Source organism: Haematobia irritans, chromosome 3 (assembly GCF_050003625.1).
Source record: "Haematobia irritans isolate KBUSLIRL chromosome 3, ASM5000362v1, whole genome shotgun sequence".
In the NCBI taxonomy this organism is placed as follows: domain Eukaryota; kingdom Metazoa; phylum Arthropoda; class Insecta; order Diptera; family Muscidae; genus Haematobia; species Haematobia irritans.
The window spans coordinates 229,489,018-229,508,640 of record NC_134399.1 but is presented as its reverse complement, the minus strand read 5'-3'; the positions used below and the strand labels follow the sequence as shown (position 1 = coordinate 229,508,640).

At 32.4% G+C, this 19,623-nt stretch overlaps 1 protein-coding gene across 8 annotated transcripts in view; it reads left to right on the top strand.

Moving 5' to 3' along the window:
• if (integrin subunit alpha inflated) overlaps nucleotides 1-19,623 on the top strand; it is a 104,954-nt gene that overhangs the window by 26,749 nt on the left and 58,582 nt on the right. For all 8 annotated transcript variants that reach the window (XM_075298329.1, XM_075298325.1, XM_075298331.1 and 5 more), the window contains exon 3: nucleotides 16,500-16,624. In XM_075298329.1, coding sequence (XP_075154444.1) covers nucleotides 16,500-16,624 — 125 coding nt within the window. The remainder of the gene's footprint in view (nucleotides 1-16,499; nucleotides 16,625-19,623) is intronic.

The window sequence follows — 19,623 nt, the reverse complement described above, 5'->3', positions numbered from 1 at the left end:
CAGCGAAGAAAATAGTATGAGTAAAATTCCATGCCTTATTCTAGTTAATGAACTATTCCTAACTGCTTACAGTTTAGGATTTTTTTACTGAAACGAGTAAATTTTATTATTTTACACAAAAATTTACCTTAATGGAAATAAAATGGATAAACTATATTGATGAACATTTTTTCCTTTAGTTTCGAAGGCACTTTTTTCTGGGTGGAGATATGGTAAGCGGCGAGGTGTACTTTGTACACAAAAATACATGAACAGACAGACAGACAGATGGACATCGCTAAATCGACTCTGAATTTAATTCTAAGACGATCGGTATACGGAAAAAAATGTGATCTTGTCGTTCTTGGCGTTACTTACAATTGCACAAACTTATTATATGGTGAAGGGTATAAATAGGAAAACAATTGACAACCGAGGCCATCTGCTAAAGAAACATATTCTGGTTTTTAATATGCACAGAAAAACTATTGCCATCCTCAATCAAGAAATTATGCAAACATTTAATTGATTCAATTAAAATATTATTTGTTGTTTTTGTTGGTTATTTTTAGATCTCTTCTTGAATGGGCTTTCAAGGCCACTCAATATGCAAATAAAATGCTTTATTAATTTGTTTTAATTAAAAAACAATTGATTCAGCTTAATTTTTGGTTAAATCTTTTTAAAATGCAATTGAAATTTTAACTGGTAATATATAAGCGAGGAGGAAGAAAAACTAATTTTAAAACTACTATTCAAACGGAAAATAACTTTTTTTCTAATTTAATTTTAAGTATAAACACTCATTTTTTAAAAAATCGTACTGTTTTCTTTAATTGTTTATTTTTTTAATGAATACCAAATCCTTAAAAAAGTCTTTGGATTCTAGTAACATTTTTTGTAGAATGTTTAGTTTAGAATAAAAATTGATAAATTCAAAAAAAAAAATATTTTTTTACAATTTTTAATTTAGGTCAAATTAATTTTTTTCGCTAACTTCTTTGCGTTCCCATTAAAAATGGGGGTTTACCTCAAATTAAATTTATCTCTTACACAAAATTACAAAAATTCATGGAGTACATAAAAAACGGTTTTGAAAAATGTGCGGGCACTTTTCACTTAATTCATTTGTAGGTGTTGTAAATTATGGCCCAGAGTCATAATATCGTTTATTACAGTGGGCATGAATAATTGACTGACTACATTGAAGGATACACATACATCAGTCACCACATTGACTCTTTTTTTCAAAAACATTTCCCTTTTGTGTCAGTCACCCTTGCAAGTGACCACGAATATTGCTTGCATCCCGCATTAAATGCTGAAAATTGTATCGTTTAAATATTGCCGGATAAGCGCATGAGTGACTTTCCATTATCAGACATTAATTACAAGACCAACTCCTAGTGAACCTGGGTCAATGAGCATATTTCCCGTTCCTGTTTGTGGTTTAAAGAAATATAACAGCAATGTCATTTCTGGGAAACTTTCCCCCTTTTTTTGGGATATTTTTGTATGCCCTCTAATCAGCGGGCTTATTACTCTCTCTCACACACACATAGGGTCTATGGTCTGTGAGCGGGCGTGTAAAAAATGTAATAGCATGTAAAACGCTCATTGCCAGTGGATAGGAAAAATAGGGAAATCAAGGCATTTCAAAGGCAATATGGAATGGTCACCATGGAATATTAATTCCAAGAAGGTCGTACTTATTGTATAAAATTCCAATTTCAAATTTTCCAATACGAGGGTCACACATGCGCAATGAATGAAATATCTGCTCTTCTTTGCTCATTCGCTCGTCATTATGGGCTTGGAAGCACATTGACCATTTGTGTGGGATTCTCGAATAGGTGGTAATATCCGTTAAACATAAACTTTGGTTTTATTACGAGTTTTTGTTCTTTGTTGTCTTTGTGTTAAGTTGCCTTCGCCAACTCCCCGAGTCTATTGTTTTGGTGTTTCGTTTTTTTTCCACATGGTTCAAGGTTCTGTAGAGGAAGTTCAATGTCATGTAATAAATCCATAAAACTACAACAACATGCTGAGTATACATCCTCGGATAATGGCAATCAGGGAAAGTACCCACCAACAATGTAAACTACGGCCGTCAACCAAAACATTTTCAAATTTTCACAAATGAAAAGAAAAACAACAAAAAGGCTTGACTATGACTTTTAGAGGGCAAGAACAAACGTCCGTCCCCTTCATGCATTGTAATTCACAATAAAACAAACAACAATGGGAAATTTCATCTCAGAGCAACACCTCAGTGTTTCGGCTGCTGTTGCTTCTGGCAATGATGTTTTGGCGTTTCATTCATGTGTTAGGGAATTCGCCTGGCTGGTTTATGATCTATGGAAGTACAGTCGAAGCTCTGTTTAACGAATATCCCATTTAGCGAAAATCCATTTTAACGAACGTCAAAATTCTTAACATTGAGTATTCTAAATAACGAACAATTGAAGAAAATTTACATTCGATTTAACGAAAAGACTTTTAATCTTAAGAAAATAAACAACAAAAAATCAGCAATATTTGACGATTGGGAGTATGGCTTAAGTCCTTAGGAAATGTCCACAAAGTACGGCATTCCCAAGATATTTAGATTCCATTAATATGTTTGAAAACACATATTCAATGGCCGGGTAACTGGTAAAGTTAGGTTAGATAGAGTGGCGCAGCTTCGCTACGGGAAATGGATCTACAACAGAACCGGTACAGGACTTCTCCCTGGTGTGAATAGACCAGTCCCAGTTCTGGCCGAAACGTATGGAAGGGACCGGTCACTTCAACACGGGTTTGTCATTGACGGGGATAAATTTACACTGCAGGCCACGGATTGGACTCATTCCAAACTACATGACCTGGGAGAACTTAGTAGGACTAGACAGGTCCTCAGGAAACAGTCTGGGACAAACCCTTAGGTACCGGTATTATTTTGATCATCCAAATTGCATCAGAAAGAAAAACTTTTGGACTATGTTGGTCCATAGGTAAATGTCTAGATCAAATAAAATTTTAAAATAAAGAGAGTATAGAAATCAATAAATTATATGAACATTTAAAAACTACGACAAACTCGAGCACTGTTACTAGTCCTGTAATAGGTCCATTAGTGAAAATATTTCGTAGGATTGCTAGTTGGACAGATGGTGAATTTTTCTCTTAATAATGAGTGCTACCCGATTCTATATTTAGCTCAATAACAAGGAACCTCCCTCTTATAGCTGAAGGTAAACTATGAAATACACAGGAATATCAACATCATTAGTGAGAGGGATAAACTACCGCTGAAAAACTTTTTTGGTGCCCGAAACGCCAATCTAGCGTTGAGAGTACATCTATGCCGACAGGAGCAGCGGAGTAGTGGTGTATGTAAGACGTTTTAGGAAGATGTTATTATGAACACTGGCCTGGCCATTCTTGAAACTGGGCACTGGAAACAAATTAGACAATTCGTCTAAGAAGTTAGAGTATACAAATGATGACATGGGTGTATATAGGCCCCCATACGACAGCGAATCTTGGATCCTCTCTTTAATCTAACCTAACCTAGACATATCAAGTTCATCAGGATTATTTTAAGTATTATTTTTTAAATGTCTCTGTGCTTTAATTTTTTCAAATGATTATGAATTTTTACTCATCTGGTAAAAAAACTACGATTTTCAAAAAAGTTAACATTTAATATCCCCGTTCGATTTAACGAATTTTTCTAAATAACGAAAGGGCCTGACAATATATCGTTCGTTAAACTGAGCTTCGACTGTATGTTTAATTTCAACGCCATCAAGAGATTTTTCTGCAATCACGTGTCTGGTGTGGCTGGCTTAGTTTGCTAAACCGTAAAAGGTTAATTTTTCATTAAGAATTTTCTTTGATTTTCGTCGATCTGTTTTGAGCCATTCGTTCTTCAGAAATGAGCAGTACTTGAAATAAATCAAATCGACTGTGAGTTTAGAAAATGTTTTTTACCGCAAAGATACAAATATTGGAATACAAACATTTTTTTGAATATGGTTGAATGTGCTCTATAAATACAATGGATCACGTGCATGTGTGTTGACAGCAATAGTGATATTGTTGTCTTGAGCACAAAAAGAGTATTATTTTTAATATAACTAAATTTTTTTACCGCGTACAGAAAATTCAAAACTATGTTTGTTGGTCAAAATTTTGTTTGAGAGGAAGGGGTTTGTTTTGCATGTACAGAGTTCCCCAGCAAAAAAAGAGTTTCCAAAAAAATAGTTTGCATGCCCAATTTGTGATGCGAAAGTAGTGCAAACTTGGATCATATCTCATGAATTTTACATGGGCTTGTCATAGGACAGAAGTACTCCATTTTGTGATCCTTTGCATTGCTTTAGAAGTTGAGCCTTGGAAGTTCATTTGGATGAAGAAATTAAAAAAAAAAAAAAAAAACTAACAAAACAAAATTTTTTTCTTCAATTTCTCTTTTTCTTATTATTTGTATCTGTATTTTTACACTTTTATTTTCCTATTACCTAATTTTTACAAATTGAAAAAGTTCTTCGCTTTCACCGTGACAGAACGTTTTAGCACACACAGCCACAAACGCCATTGAACACGATGCATCAAAATGTATATTCAAATGTTAGCGATACGAAATCCCACCAACGGCAATTTTGTTTTGCTAAAAAATATTTGATAAAATATTTTTGTATAAATATATTTTTAAAAATTATCGTAATTTGCAGAACCTTCGCAAAGGAACTTCCATGGAAGGGAAAAATCAAATTCCAGCGGGGATGAAATTTATTTAATTTTTTTGTGAAATGTAATTGTCCAAATCTAAAATTTTCACTTAAAATATCCTAATTGCGTACTTTATAATACTTGTCCAAAAAAAATTGAATTCATAGGTTTCTCAAATGTGAAAGTTTTTGTTAAACTGTGTCTGTCTTGAACTTCATATAGCGCTTTTAAAAATTTTGAACTCCAATTTTTTCCTTTAAAATATGAAATTTCCTTTAAAAAAATAAATTATTATATAATAAAATTCCATTTTTCAATTGCGAGTAAAAAAACTAGTACATCGGATGGTAACGGTGGTCTATTCTCTGGGGTAGATCAACCCTGATTTCGACCCACGATAATATTAAGGTGGCATCTTTTAAAAACATCGCTGTAACTAATTAAAAAAAAGAAATATATATATATATATATATATATATATATATATATATATATATATATATATATATATATATATATATATATATATATATATATATATATATATATATATATATATATATATATATATATATATATATATATATATATATATATATATATATATATATATATATATATATATATATATATATTTTTTTTTTTTTTTTGTTAATTAGTTACATCGATGTTTTTAAAAGATGCCACCTTAATATTACATCGTGGGTCGAAATCAGGGTATTTGTTATAACTTTATTTTAGTTCGTGAAAATTTTTTGATTTTACTTAAATTTTGGCAAATGTCACCTAATTCTTATTATTTTGATTAGTTTTTGCATCCTTTAATGACGTGAACTAAAAAGGAAAAAAAGTTTTTTTTTTACAAATGAAGTCCACAATTTTACTAAATTTGCAAATAAAGGGTGATTCTTTTGAGGTTAGGATTTTCATGCATTAGTATTTGACAGATCACGTGGGATTTCAGACATGGTGTCAAAGAGAAATATGCTCAGTATGCTTTGACATTTCATCATGAATAGACTTACGATCTGCCACAACGTCGAATTTTCAGTGAATGGGCCCTAGAAAAGTTGGCAGAAAATCCGCTTTTTTATCGACAAATTTTGTTCAGCGATGAGGCTCATTTCTGGTTGAATGGCTACGTAAATAAGCAAAATTGCCGCATTTGGAGTGAAGAGCAACCAGAAGCCGTTCAAGAACTGCCCATGCATCCCGAAAAATGCACTGTTTGGTGTGGTTTGTACGCTGGTGGAATCATTGGACCGTATTTTTTCAAAGATGCTGTTGGATGCAACGTTACGGTGAATGGCGATCGCTATCGTTCGATGCTAACAAACTTTTTGTTGCCAAAAATGGAAGAACTGAACTTGGTTGACATGTGGTTTCAACAAGATGGCGCTACATGCCACACAGCTCGCGATTCTATGGCCATTTGGAGGGAAAACTTCGGAGAACAATTCATCTCAAGAAATGGACCGGTAAGTTGGCCACCAAGATCATGCGATTTGACGCCTTTAGACTATTTTTTGTGGGGCTACGTCAAGTCTAAAGTCTACAGAAATAAGCCAGCAACTATTCCAGCTTTGGAAGACAACATTTCCGAAGAAATTCGGGCTATTCCGGCCGAAATGCTCGAAAAAGTTGCCCAAAATTGGACTTTCCGAATGGACCACCTAAGACGCAGCCGCGGTCAACATTTAAATGAAATTATCTTCAAAAAGTAAATGTCATGGACCAATCTAACGTTTCAAATAAAGAACCGATGAGATTTTGCAAATTTTATGCGTTTTTTTTTTTTTTAAAGTTATCAAGCTCTTAACAAATCACCCTTTAGTTCATATTTTTCTGAAATGGGTGAAGTTTACTTAAATTGAATTCATAGGTTTATCTAATGTGAAAATTTTTGTTAAACTGTGTCTGTCTTGAACTTCATATAGCGCTAAAGGCATTTAAAAAAATTTGAACTCCAATTTTTTCCTTTAAGATATGAAATTTTCTTTAAAAAAATAAATTATTTGTAGTAATTTCTTTTTCCATTTTTCAATTACGAGTAAAAAACTAGTATATCGGATGATAACGGTGGTCTATTCACTGGGATAGGTCAACCCTGATTTCGACTCACAGGTGGCATCTTTTAAAAACATCACTATAATTTTTTTAATAAAAAGTCATAATGATCATTTATTATTTAAAAATTACCAGAAAATTGATCAAAAATATAGAATTATATTTTTGCATTAAATTAAATTCTGTTTAAATTAAGCCACAGTAGCCGCTAGACTTTCCATTGATAAGAACAAAACATAGGTCGTGCCCACTTTACATGGAGTACTAAAGCAAGGATGTTCGCTACTAAAATTTCGATGGCACATATGTAAATATCCAATATTTTTTATTCCTCCACTCACACACACACACACGCTATGGCTGTGTAACTCCATCTAATATCAGATATAGAACTTCACAAGTAGGCATTGATGATTTACTATGGAAAAAGTTAGAGGGAGGAAAATTGTAGTCTTTCGTTGTCCATACCCTTGGAGTACGTCCCTATTGTCTGTTTACAACTCAATTCTAAAAATAACAACACGGCAGCGGTAGACGACTCTCCAGTGTAGAGGAACTAATAAACATTAACATGTGCATTACAAATCAACTGCACGATGTCCGGAGTACCTCTGACACATAAGAACGGTGAGTCGATTTTAGTGCATCTCAAACATTTCTGTTGCAACATTCTCCCTGCGCAAGTCGTGTCTTTCCGTCCGCCCGTATGTGTGTGCCATGTGTTGCATGTTTCCTTTTTGTTGCTTGTGGCATGAGTCTTCTTTGTATTCCAATTCAAAATTCAATTTTACACTCGCACGCCTCCATGAAACGATGACAGAACCTCTATCACACACTCCAGGGTGTTAGGGGGCCATGTGCGCAAAAGTGCAGTTTTTCCTCTAATTTTTATAATTTTAATGAACTTTGCATAGCTATCCATCCATCCATTCATTCATTCAGAGCCTTTTTGCTGGCAGCGTATGGAATGGGCATTGTTGTCGAATAATTGCGGAAATTTCATGCATTACCCATGCGGACTTGCTTTAACAATTGAACCGAAATAGTTTGCATGGAAACAGATGGTTTTACACCGAACGAAAATTTTTCCTATTCAATTCTAATGATAGTGGTAGTAATACACTGAAGAAAATTTGTAAGTAGACAAGCTTCTATCTTGACTGGGAGTCAATATGATGGAATGGTTAGCTTGCCCGTCTTGCATAAAAGGGTCCTGGGTTCCATCTCAGTTTTGATTGAACACAGTGATAAGAGAGAATTTCACCAGTGTGATATCACAATGAACTGAATAGTCTGAGTCGGTTTAAATTTAAAAAAAATGTAACAGATATTTGGAAAGAAAAAAATGCAAAATCAAAATGAGACTTAGCCTAGATGTCATTAAAAACGTTTGTATTAAATGCACAAAAGCACACACAACTGAAATAAGCAATAGACTCCTTCCATAATTAATATTTTGAAATTTGAAAGACATTACTGATCAAAATGAATTGGATGAAAGCATTAAAACTGATCAAGGTGTATACTAGAATAGCGGTTCATAACTTCACAAAATTACAAATTCAATACACAAAAGTTCTGTAATACATCTTCGGAAGTGGTTTTTCTTTTGTGTTAGTACCGCATTTAATTTTCGATTTTGTAATGGGAAGTAGTATGTTAGAATTTATAATATATTTTTGGTGCTTTTTGGCCCTGGGGAGTTGGCAACACTGGTTGGATACTCTGAAGGTTTTCGGAAGGTTTTTTTTGTGTTAGTGCAGGATTTAATTTTCGATTTTGTGGTGGGAAGTAGTATGTTAGAATTTATAATATATTTTTGGTGCTTTTTGGCCTTGGGGAGTTAGCAACACTGGTTGGATACATTGATAAAAAAGCATCCCCGGTTCCAATGATTTTGTCTTTACACTAATGATTTTGGTAGTGGTTCCAAGCCAAAGAAGCTGAGAATTGAGCCAAGTTGACCTTAGTCAAACAAAATTTTCTATCATTTTAGAATACCCAATTTTAAGTCGAATCACTTAACTTTAAGGACAAAGCGACTTCATTGAAAAAATTATTGACTTTTGTTTATAGGAAAAAACGTAACATCAGAGAAATTCATAGAAGATGCTAAGTAAAATTCGGATTCGTATTTTAACGACATGTTTGACCTCATCTCAATTTTGCTTCCAATATAGACGACATAAAAAAGGAGTTCAACATATTTTGTACAGTGTAATGACGGTTGTTTTAATTAACCACTTACTATATGGTATATTTTCATCAATTCCTTAACAAACCATCAACATAGAATTAAGTAAAAGAAATGTCCAATTGAATTTTTCCAATAAAAATCAAAAGACCATCACTTGCATTAGAGTTGAGGATAAAGCTAGGGATTAATTAAAATTGATAGCCTTAATTTATTTTGGAAATCGAGATATTATTGGAAATCCTCTTAAAATCCCATTAAATGAAACATTCTACTTATTAAACACTTCACTTTACTTGACATCAAGCGAATAAACAGGGACAACATGCTGGTTCAGCGGGAAAATAAAACAAACCCTCCACTCCAACCCTTCATATAACGCTATAGGATAAATAAATAAAAAGGGTGGGTGCCAATAGGCAATGGTAAATACTCAATAATAAGGATTTTGCAATTCACAAAAAATTATCCATCTGCCTTTAAAAGTTAACAACAAAAGGCCAATATTCCAAGGATTATCTGTAATCTTTGTTTAACTAAACAAAAAAGGAATCTTCATTCTTCAATTTCTTTTTTATTAAAAAATGTAATAAACATATGGTCGTGACAGCGTTTAATAGAATTCAATATCTAATAAATTAAAAAAGTTTTACAAATTCACTGCCATCTCGAGAGAATGACGCCATTTCCATTCAACTGCAATTTATCAGTGAATCAACATAGTAAACTATCACGACAATTTAGTTGTTATTTTATTTGAAATGGAAAAAATATTTTTAAAATATTATCTCATAAATTAAATGAACATTTACTTGTATAAGCTTGCTACTAGCAGGCAACTAAGCAAATGAACTGAACGAAATGCATTAGCAAAAAAAAAAAAAAACAAAAACAGAAAATTGGCATGACATTCGTAACTGATTGCATAAACACATTTTTAGTTAATTCCGTTTTTATTAGAGTTCTTAGAACTCCACACAGTTTTTTTGGTACTTATTATTAATTGTGGCGATGAATAATCCATATCTATAAATAAAATTAAATAATAAAAAAATTGTCCAATAGTTTAATTTCAATTGAATACAATTTCGAATTTTAAAATTGTTCATTCTCAATTTTGAAAATGCATGATGCGTATTTGGGATTGTTGTTTAATAGGGTGCAAAAAGTAAAATGTTAGTTTTTTTAAATATTTCTGGAAAATAATGTTTCGTATGAAAATTCAAGAATTCTTTAAGTGGTTTCCATAATTACATTTTATTACATAATTTCATATTTACATTTTATGGGGGGTATACGGCAATTTAGTTTTTTTTTAATGAGCTAGTACAAACTTCATAGTTTTATAGTTCTCAAAACTCATAAAAAATGTTTTAAATGTAGACCGTTTCAACATTTTATTGAGACAAACAACTTTTTAAATTTCGTAAAAAATATTCAATTAAAAATGTTATTGGTTCAAAAATGTTTTTAATTAAAACAAAAATCTATCACAAAAATTAATAGTACGACAAATTTTTTAATTTACATTAGTGATTGATACTATCAGTTCTGTGATTGAAGAACTTTCAATTGCAAATTAAATGGATCAATAGATTTCGTGATTGAACACAGGTGATATTTATTTCTGATAGTTTTAAAGTGGACTCGTCTATTAAAATAGGTCCCTTGTCATTGAGCTAAACATAGAATAGAGCAGCACTCAGTGATAAGAGAGAAGTTCACCATTATGGTATCACAATGGACTGAATAGTATAAGTGAGCTTGAAATATCGGGCTGCCACTATACCTAATCTAACATGGGGATGGTGACAAAATTGGGTTAAAACTTAAGAAATCATGAAAACAGGGACTACCATCATATTTTGCAATCAAGTTTTTGGAGGTTTGAGCCTAACTTGAGAGCAAGTTGTTTTTCAACAAGACGGCAAACACAAGCATATGTTACGTGGAAAATAGTTAAGAAATGGTTGCGGAGAAAAGTTTTCAAATTCTCGAGTGGTCACCACAAAGCCCCGATCTCCCATTAAGAATTTATGGTTTCTCGCTAAAAGGTGCATGAAATTACACCAAAGACCACCAAAAAATAGCGATGAGCTCTAGAGCCAAGTTCAGCACAATTAATCGGATATACCAAAAGAAATAAAGAAATCTTACATTCAAAAAAAAGTTTACTTGGATCCAAGGATTTTGGCTTTTATAAAATAAATAAATTTTTAGCGACCTATATGGCTTTAAATTTAGGATCAATAAAATTAAAATTAGGATACAGATCTTATTTATTAAATTTCCATCCTATTTTCGGTTTATTAATAAAGGTACTCACGTACAAACAAATGCCAGTTTAAAAATCCAAATTATAACGGATACTTCAAAGTAAAAATGTTTTCTTAATTCCAAAAAAAAAAAAACTTTAACCAAAGACGCTAAATCCTCAAAATAAGTTTTAGCCTATATTTGAAGCGTTTTTATCTTTAATCTAAAGTTTCAATATTTCAGTTAATTGAAATACAATTTCTTTAAATCAAAAATGTTTTTCTTTACTTTAAGAAAAATTAGCCTTAGTTCAAAGACATGCGACTTTAACGAAGGGACGCAAGTTTACAAAATTTGTGTCTTAAATTTAATGAAAAAAGTTTTTGAAGTTAAGATTACAAACTTTATTTTAATTAAAATTTCATTATTTTTTAAATACTAAAAGATTTTAGTTTAATGTAGTATGCATAAAGTGCAAAACTGAATGCAGGCTTGTTTTTTATTTTAAAAAATGCACTAGTATAGGTATATAATTTATCTGAATGTGCAGTTTAGTATGTCGGGAAATAAAGCATAAATGAAATATACTTTGTAACAGTTGGACTCAATAGACATTTTTTTTATTAAGAACATTAAGCATACTCGTAAGGGGTAAACATGCGCTCGGTTTTGCTCTCCACTGTATATATATAACAATTTGTCAGTTCTTCTAAAGGCACGACTTTAAAAGGACTTCCAAACATGTCCAAACATGTTTGTGAATACCATTACCATGGTGGGTTATGTTTAGAATACTCTTTTTATTCTACAGAATAAATTAAATTTTGACATTATATCATATACTGGTATATGATTTAATTTTTTCATTTATTTATGCTTCCAAGCAATTGAAATTGAAATTATTCGTACCATTTATTATCCTTGAATTTTATTGGAATCTCCCAACAACTTTTTAAATCTCCAACACAAAAACATACCTAACATTGGATAGTCAATTGACTTTGGTTTGCTTGGAAACACCATATGGTCAGAACATGTCAATCTCTTTTTAGTAATAATAATTGTGTTAATAAAAAAATATAATACCCAATGATCCGAATGTCCGCCTTTGATTATTAATTCTGAAGGCGTCGCCAGCCCGCTAGGAGGGTTTGTTGTACAAAGTTTATTATACCACAAGTTTCGACATAATTTTTTGAAAAAATTTTCAAAAATTTCTTAATTCATTTGGTTGGTGGCAGCCACCACGATCATTGGCAATTGGCAACCCAAACACGCACAACTGCAAATAAAAGAGAACAGACTCAATCATCAGCATCACCAAATGGCCGAATGAGCAATGAGTCATAGATTCAACAAATAAAAATCTATTTTTATTCAATTGTTTATCTAAAAATGAAATAAAATAATACGAAATTAATAAAACAAAAAAAAGAAGGAAACACTGAAAATGTAGTAAAAGAAAAAGAAAAAACGTAAGCGTAAATAATATTTTAATACGTTACTCATTCATTCACTTGTTGCATATTTGGGCAATTTGCCATTACGATTAATTCTCAGAAAAAAAGTGACCTCAGGTGTAAATAGAAAAGTCGGTGAGAAAACGAAAGCTATTGGTGGGTGGTTGTAAAATCTCCATGATCTAAGTACAATGTGATGACTAACTTTTTACATAGAGTGTTTCACCCACGGAGGGGCATTAATATTCTAATGTATACTCAAATAAATTCCCTATATCCAGAGACAAATTAATCATGAAAAGCTCTATTCTTTGCCATGTTGTATCGGCATGGTTCGTATGTATTAATTATTTAATTACCACAATTGTTGACTTTTTAGTTAAAACCAAAAAAAAAAAAAAATAACATTGCCCGAAAATGGGAATTGGATTTTTTTGCAAAAAGACTTTTGATGACAATCCTCCAATCGAATATTTATATTCATAATTGACTTTAACGGAGTATAAATCAAAAACTTTTAAAAAGTTTTAAAAAAGATGAAGTATCCACAAATTTTAAATCGACAATTTAAATTCGACAGCTTTATTTAAATTGAACTGTGATTTAGATTATAGGAAACCTCTGTGATGTTTATGTTTAGTTCATTATTTTTTGCAATTACTTTAAGCATTTTTTGTTTATCCTATGCGATAAATAAAAAATAATTGCAATATAAAATAATCTGATGAATTATTGCCCAGAAATTATATTTAATAGTTGAATTCAATTTAAATGGACGATTATATTTTTTTTGAATAATCTAAAGTATAAATGAAGACATAATTCTGTTAGATCATGTCAAAAGATGGAATGTTACTTTGCATAATAATTGAGTAAAAAATAAGTCTCTCGAAAATATTTTAAAACAATAACTGAAAAAACTGGATTCCGCAGCAAAAACCGATCATAGAACCGGCTTTAAAAGATTTGTTGATAATAATTTGTTTCTCATATGACATAATTGTTTTAGATGATTTTATTTGATGTTCTTAAAAACCTGTGAGGAATCTTTTTATTTGGGATAATGCGTAACGTACCTACATATATAAAATTATTTCCATGTTCGAAGTTATATCAATTATTATTATTTTTTTTCAACATTGATTGAGATACAGTGAAATACAGGGACCGAGGGTATCTACCCACTTTTGAGAAGTATCACTGTATATAAATTATATTCATAACTCATTAAACTATATTAAAATAGTATATCAAAATAAATGTATATTAATTTTTTCCCGTTATTTGAAAATATTTCTTTATGCAAAGTAGTTTTTATATGTGAAATATGCACAAATGAATATTCACCATTGCTTCACAGCATGCTCCTCATAATATTATCATTTTTCTGTTTTATTGACAATTTTATTGCGCTTTTATTTTAACATAAAATGTTTCACAAAAATATGAATTTAGAGTTCATCTGTGAAATGGGAAAATAATGTCGACTTTGGAACTTAAATTGATTTAATTGGCTATACTTTTAATACATAGACAGGTTAGGTGGCGACGTTAAAAAAGTACCATAGTGACTTTGTTCTTTTCTGTTTTTGAGTGCAAATATGCCATATGGTGTCTCGAACAAACACCATCGACAACAACAACAATTCAGCAACAAATCGCAATCAATGCCAATTACAAATCTTGAGACACACACACACACTAATATGCTCTCATACCCCCCAAACCCATGCCCTATTATTTACTGAGCATATGGATATTACATAAGATCATCATCGTTTTATTTTGTTTAAATAAAAAGGCGATTATTTATAGCACGTGCTACCACCATCACAGATCACCGCCGCACTTGTTTCGATTGTTGTTATTGTTTCGTAAACTGTTATTGTTGTTACTTTGAATTGAATTTCAATTCTCGTCATAATTGTTCTCTGCTCTGTATTGACGGCTGAAATTGCTCAATTTGGTATGTGTGAGCTGCCGTAGTGATCTATATTTCATTGTTGTTTTTGTTCATTTAGTTTAATTCATTTGCATGACACGGTTGTGGGGCCTCACATTCTTTCTATACTCCAACAAGAGCACGCACAGATACATTGAAGTGAGCATACTCTCAATTGAGTTTTGTTTTTTGTTTGCCTTTCGAACACATATAAATTAAATAATTAATCCACTATTCAAATGGATGGATTTTTCAATGGCTGGCTGTGTGTAGTGTGGGAGGGTCAGCTACCCAACAAACTGATCTTGCTCGCCAACAGACACCATGTAATTAGTCGCAAATTAATTATGCCCTGAGTAAACAGCGACGTAAACAACAATCTCTCTTATGAATCTCACCTTACATTGTCGGCGGAAATTCATTTGAAATGTATTCTAGGTGTACAGGGTGTTCATATTTTGGCAAGACACAATGCCTACTGAACAATTAGACGAATGCCCAAAGAGGCGCCAAGCTTATATCTAAATGCCAAATAGGGAATCACCAAATACCCATCACAGATACATATTAAACAAATTTAATTTGTTAATACCTGATGTTAATACATTTCCGTTATCAGTTCAAATTATTCATTTATTTATTTATTCAGTCACTCCAATTGCCATATTTATATTTTTCGAATGCTAATTTTGTAAATTTGTATTCCTATTATCGTATTCTTGGGCATGGTGCTAAATGGGAGGTTTTTTCATTATGATAAGATGTAAATTTTCTATAATCAGATAATTTTTTTTATCAATTTATATCTTGGAAGTTTAGCTGATCATAGCTAAGCCAATGATATTACTGGCTGCTATAGAAAGAAAATTTGCACAAATTTGCATGAAAAATATTCGCGCCAAAATGTAAATCCCTGTCTCAACATCAATTCCCCTACAATGTTTTAAGAAATGTTAAGCGAAACAATTTCAGTTGATTGAGTAAAGGGATATGTTTTCAATATGGCTTTCATTGTCCATTGACAAAGGTTTCGGCATAGCCAAAATTCGCGATATTTTGAAGATTCAACCAATTTTGGTACATAGCATCGATACAAAATACGGAAAACTTCGAGGACATCCGATTCATTAGTAAAACTCGAGATATTCATGCTGATTTTCTTTATTGACATCAATTTCAGCATCGTTTTCTGTTTTTCAAACGTAGTAGATTCACAGTGAAATTTCTCAAACTTGAACAATCTGAAAAGCGGACTCCACTCAGAAGTTGACAATGCCACTTTACAATTAACCTCTCACAAGTGAACATCTCCCCACTGAGGAGGCGATGGGTCATTATTCTGTATTTTTTAGGGTATGGCGCAAATGCTCTTGGCAAACAGTTTTTCCTCTCGACTACTTATCGAGATTTTTCTGGGTATTGTCCCCAACATTTATTAAAGTCAAGTGGAAAATTTGTTCGTTTAAAACAAACACTTTTGATTTAGTACAATATTTTTTAGATTAAGAACTAAACTGAAATAAGAGTTTTCTTTATTGAGGAACAAAAATACTGCAAACAGAGGAGAATTTTGTTTGTCTAAAATTTCGTTCCGAAACAAAATATTTTTCTTTGGATGGAGATATATTAAACATGACTATGCAAATTCATATAAAGTCAAATTACCATTTCTTTCTGCCATATATACATTGAAAAAAAAAAACATTTCTCTATTAAGAAACGAAGAGAAGTATTTTTTCTTTTTGTGTAAGAATACCCAGCTAAAATTCGCCCCTTACTTCAAGGCATTAACTGCGATCATAAAATTAGAGGAACAATACCTCTTTTAAATCTGTATTCCATTGATTTAATTTATTTCGTTTGTTTTTCATTTCTTTTGCAGCTTGGTGGTAGGTGCCCCTAAATTTGATACCTCTTCATATCAGGAAGGCGTAAAAGAAGCAGGTGCTGTCTTCAATTGTGGTATGGATGATGATCAGTGTTCACTGATCAGATTCGATTCATCAAGTAAGTATACAACTCCCAGTCTAAGTAATTAGTCTACCAGCAGAATTTGAATAGAGCCAGGAAAGTTCATGTAGAATAAGTGGCAGATTTTATGCATTTAAATGGTGACATGAAATGCTGTAGCAATGGGAACTTTTATTCATAGCAAAACCTTTGGCCCTTGATGGTGAAATCCACAAAGGCAATATAACAACAGTGTGTGGCCCTATATTTTTCATTTCATGACAACCAAAAATAGTGAGCCATAAAAACTATCATCAAATGTCCACTGTCATGAATTTCACACACCGTTACATATTTTAATGGCCATCGCTCGAAGCTGAAAAGCTGCGATTAATTCAAATGCCACCACGAATGACACACTTGCATCCCGTTGATATTGTGATCTTTATTATCTCTTGGGCTGAGGGTGTGGAAGAAAGATTTACAATTCACCTCTGACATTTAAGCTTTTTTTCCTCTCCTTTCGTGTCTTTTGAAGTTGCTATGATTTGTCGATCGTTAGATCGATCGCACCTCCAGCATGTGTAAACAATCGCCAAAATGCTAGTCAATATCAATGTTTTCAGATTGATGGCTATCTCACCTATCCATCCATGCAACAACCATTCATTAATGACATGGCAGCATTATGGACAAATATGTATCTCCCGGGAATATTATCTTGGTTATTTGTTTTTAATGCTGGGGCGTATCTATCGCACCCAACAACCCACATAAATACAACTGCTGGAGCAATGGGCTGAATGTGAAACATACAGGTACAGCCAAAAAGGCAACGGTATCTAGTCGAGATGGAGGAGCAGCATAAAGAGATGACAAAATACCACAAATTATAGGTAAAACCTACGCATCATCTCTAATGTGCGAGTAATGTAGATTTTTTTCTTTTTTCTTCTCGATTTTGGTATGTACGGCTGCAAAGTTCTCCAGCGATGGAAATTATTTGTGGTTCTTTTCAGCAGGTATAAAGCAACATGAATGATCGGATGGATGGACGGACGGACGTTTGTTTATTTGTTTGTTATCTATATGGTTTTCAAACTATGCTCGTATAATTCATTCTGTATTTGGAGCGTTTTTATTTAGGGCAAAACTGGTTCACCTTACTTGTGGTCCACTATAAATGGCAAATGGTGAATGTATTCTAATCGAAATTATGAAATGTTCTTGTGATACCACAGTGAAATGGAAAAATGTTTGTCTATATTAAAGCAGAAAAAATTACTGTTTGCGGTTTTGGAAATGCATTCAGTCACATATACACTTTGTGATTTTTTTCGGTTTTAAAAAGATTTTGGATGAAATAGTTGCGATTTCAAGGAGAACACACAAATCCACAAAACTATTTGCTCACGTCTAGAATACTCCTATAGAGGTTTAGAATGCTCCTACATTCAGAGAAGGAATATGATCACCACCCCAAACATGCTTCAAGAGCAAAATGTTATTTTTGGACGGTGAACATGGAACATGTTTGTCGCAACCATGTTATTTTCTGGAAAATTATGTAGCTGATTTCGGCAACCATGTATGTATATGTTTTTGGAGAAAACAATATTTTCGCGACAAAAATGTTCCGGTTAACATATTCAAAAATAACATTTTACTCTTGAAACATGTTTGGGGTGATCATATTCCTTCTCTGCGTGTATAGAGGTCCTGTACCGCCAATTCCAAGTTTATTTCCTATTGTAGATACATTTTTTGTTATAGCCAAACCCACCAAATTCTTAACGTTGTACTGAACTGCTCGCTTATCTTGTAGAAATATTTACGGTAGTGCTCCAATGTCATGCAAAAAAGTACAGAGTTTAAGGATTTCATTTCAAGTTTTTTATCTTAGTATATACCAGGGTTTCTTGATAACTATATGCCCTACGAAAACGAACGAAAATTTTTTAAACATATAAGTAAAAAATAAATTTTATTGGAGCCTGGAAGTAGGCGCCCAACAACTGACTTTTTTAAACTTGGAAATAAATTGTGTCACGAGAAGAAATTAGGAAATACTGTAGGGGAGATAGGAGTTCGAAGTCTAATTCCATCAATTCGACCGTGTCGTGGAGGTTAGTGTGCTTCTGATTTTAATTAAGTGTCGAATAATTCGGCATAGAACATCCCTGTTATCGTTTTATCCTAATATCAACCCCAAAAGTAATCATCACCTTTTTGGCATACAAGACAGTTCGGTGCACTCCACTGTTTCGACTCTTCCTTGGCCACCATTATGTACTAGTGAATGCGCGTTAAAGGAATGAGGCAGAAACGCTCTCGAATTGCACCGATACAACGACAGATATTGCACCAAATTCGTGTTGTATATGGACTTCGAGATTGTTTTAAATGTCATTTACCTAGCGCAACTTCACACTGTAAAAAAGCATGCCCGGTTCCAAAGATTTTGTCTTTATTTTAAAAATGTTGGTATTGATTCCGAGCCAAAGAAGCGGAGAGTACAAGTAAGGACACTTTTAAGACACAATTCTCTTTTAAATTTGGGTTTTGTGTACTTGCTTCTAGGAAGCAAATTTTAATTGTTCGCTTTTTTAGCTTTGTTTCTTCATATGCTATCAAAGTCCTTTAAAAATGAGTTAACGACAACTTTTTTTTCCAAATTAAGACTCGACTTCCAGTAGAAATTATGCTATGTTTTAAGTAAAAAACGTCTTTGAAATAAAGTGTTGAAAAACATGTCCTATATATGAACGACTTTTTGCTTTGAAGTCAAGATGCAAAAAGACAACGAATTTAAAGACAATTTCATTAAATTTAAAGAATTTTTCTGAATTATTAAAGTCAAGTTGAACTTAGCCCAAACATTTTTTCTTTCATGTTATGATACCCAGTTTTAAGTGAAATCACTTAATTATAAGGACAATATGACTTCATTGAAAAGCTGATCGACTTTTGAACAAGGAAAAAAACTTTATAGTAGAGAAATGCGTCTTCTACACGCTCACAAAAAATCGTTTCTGTAACATATACTCCCAAACATA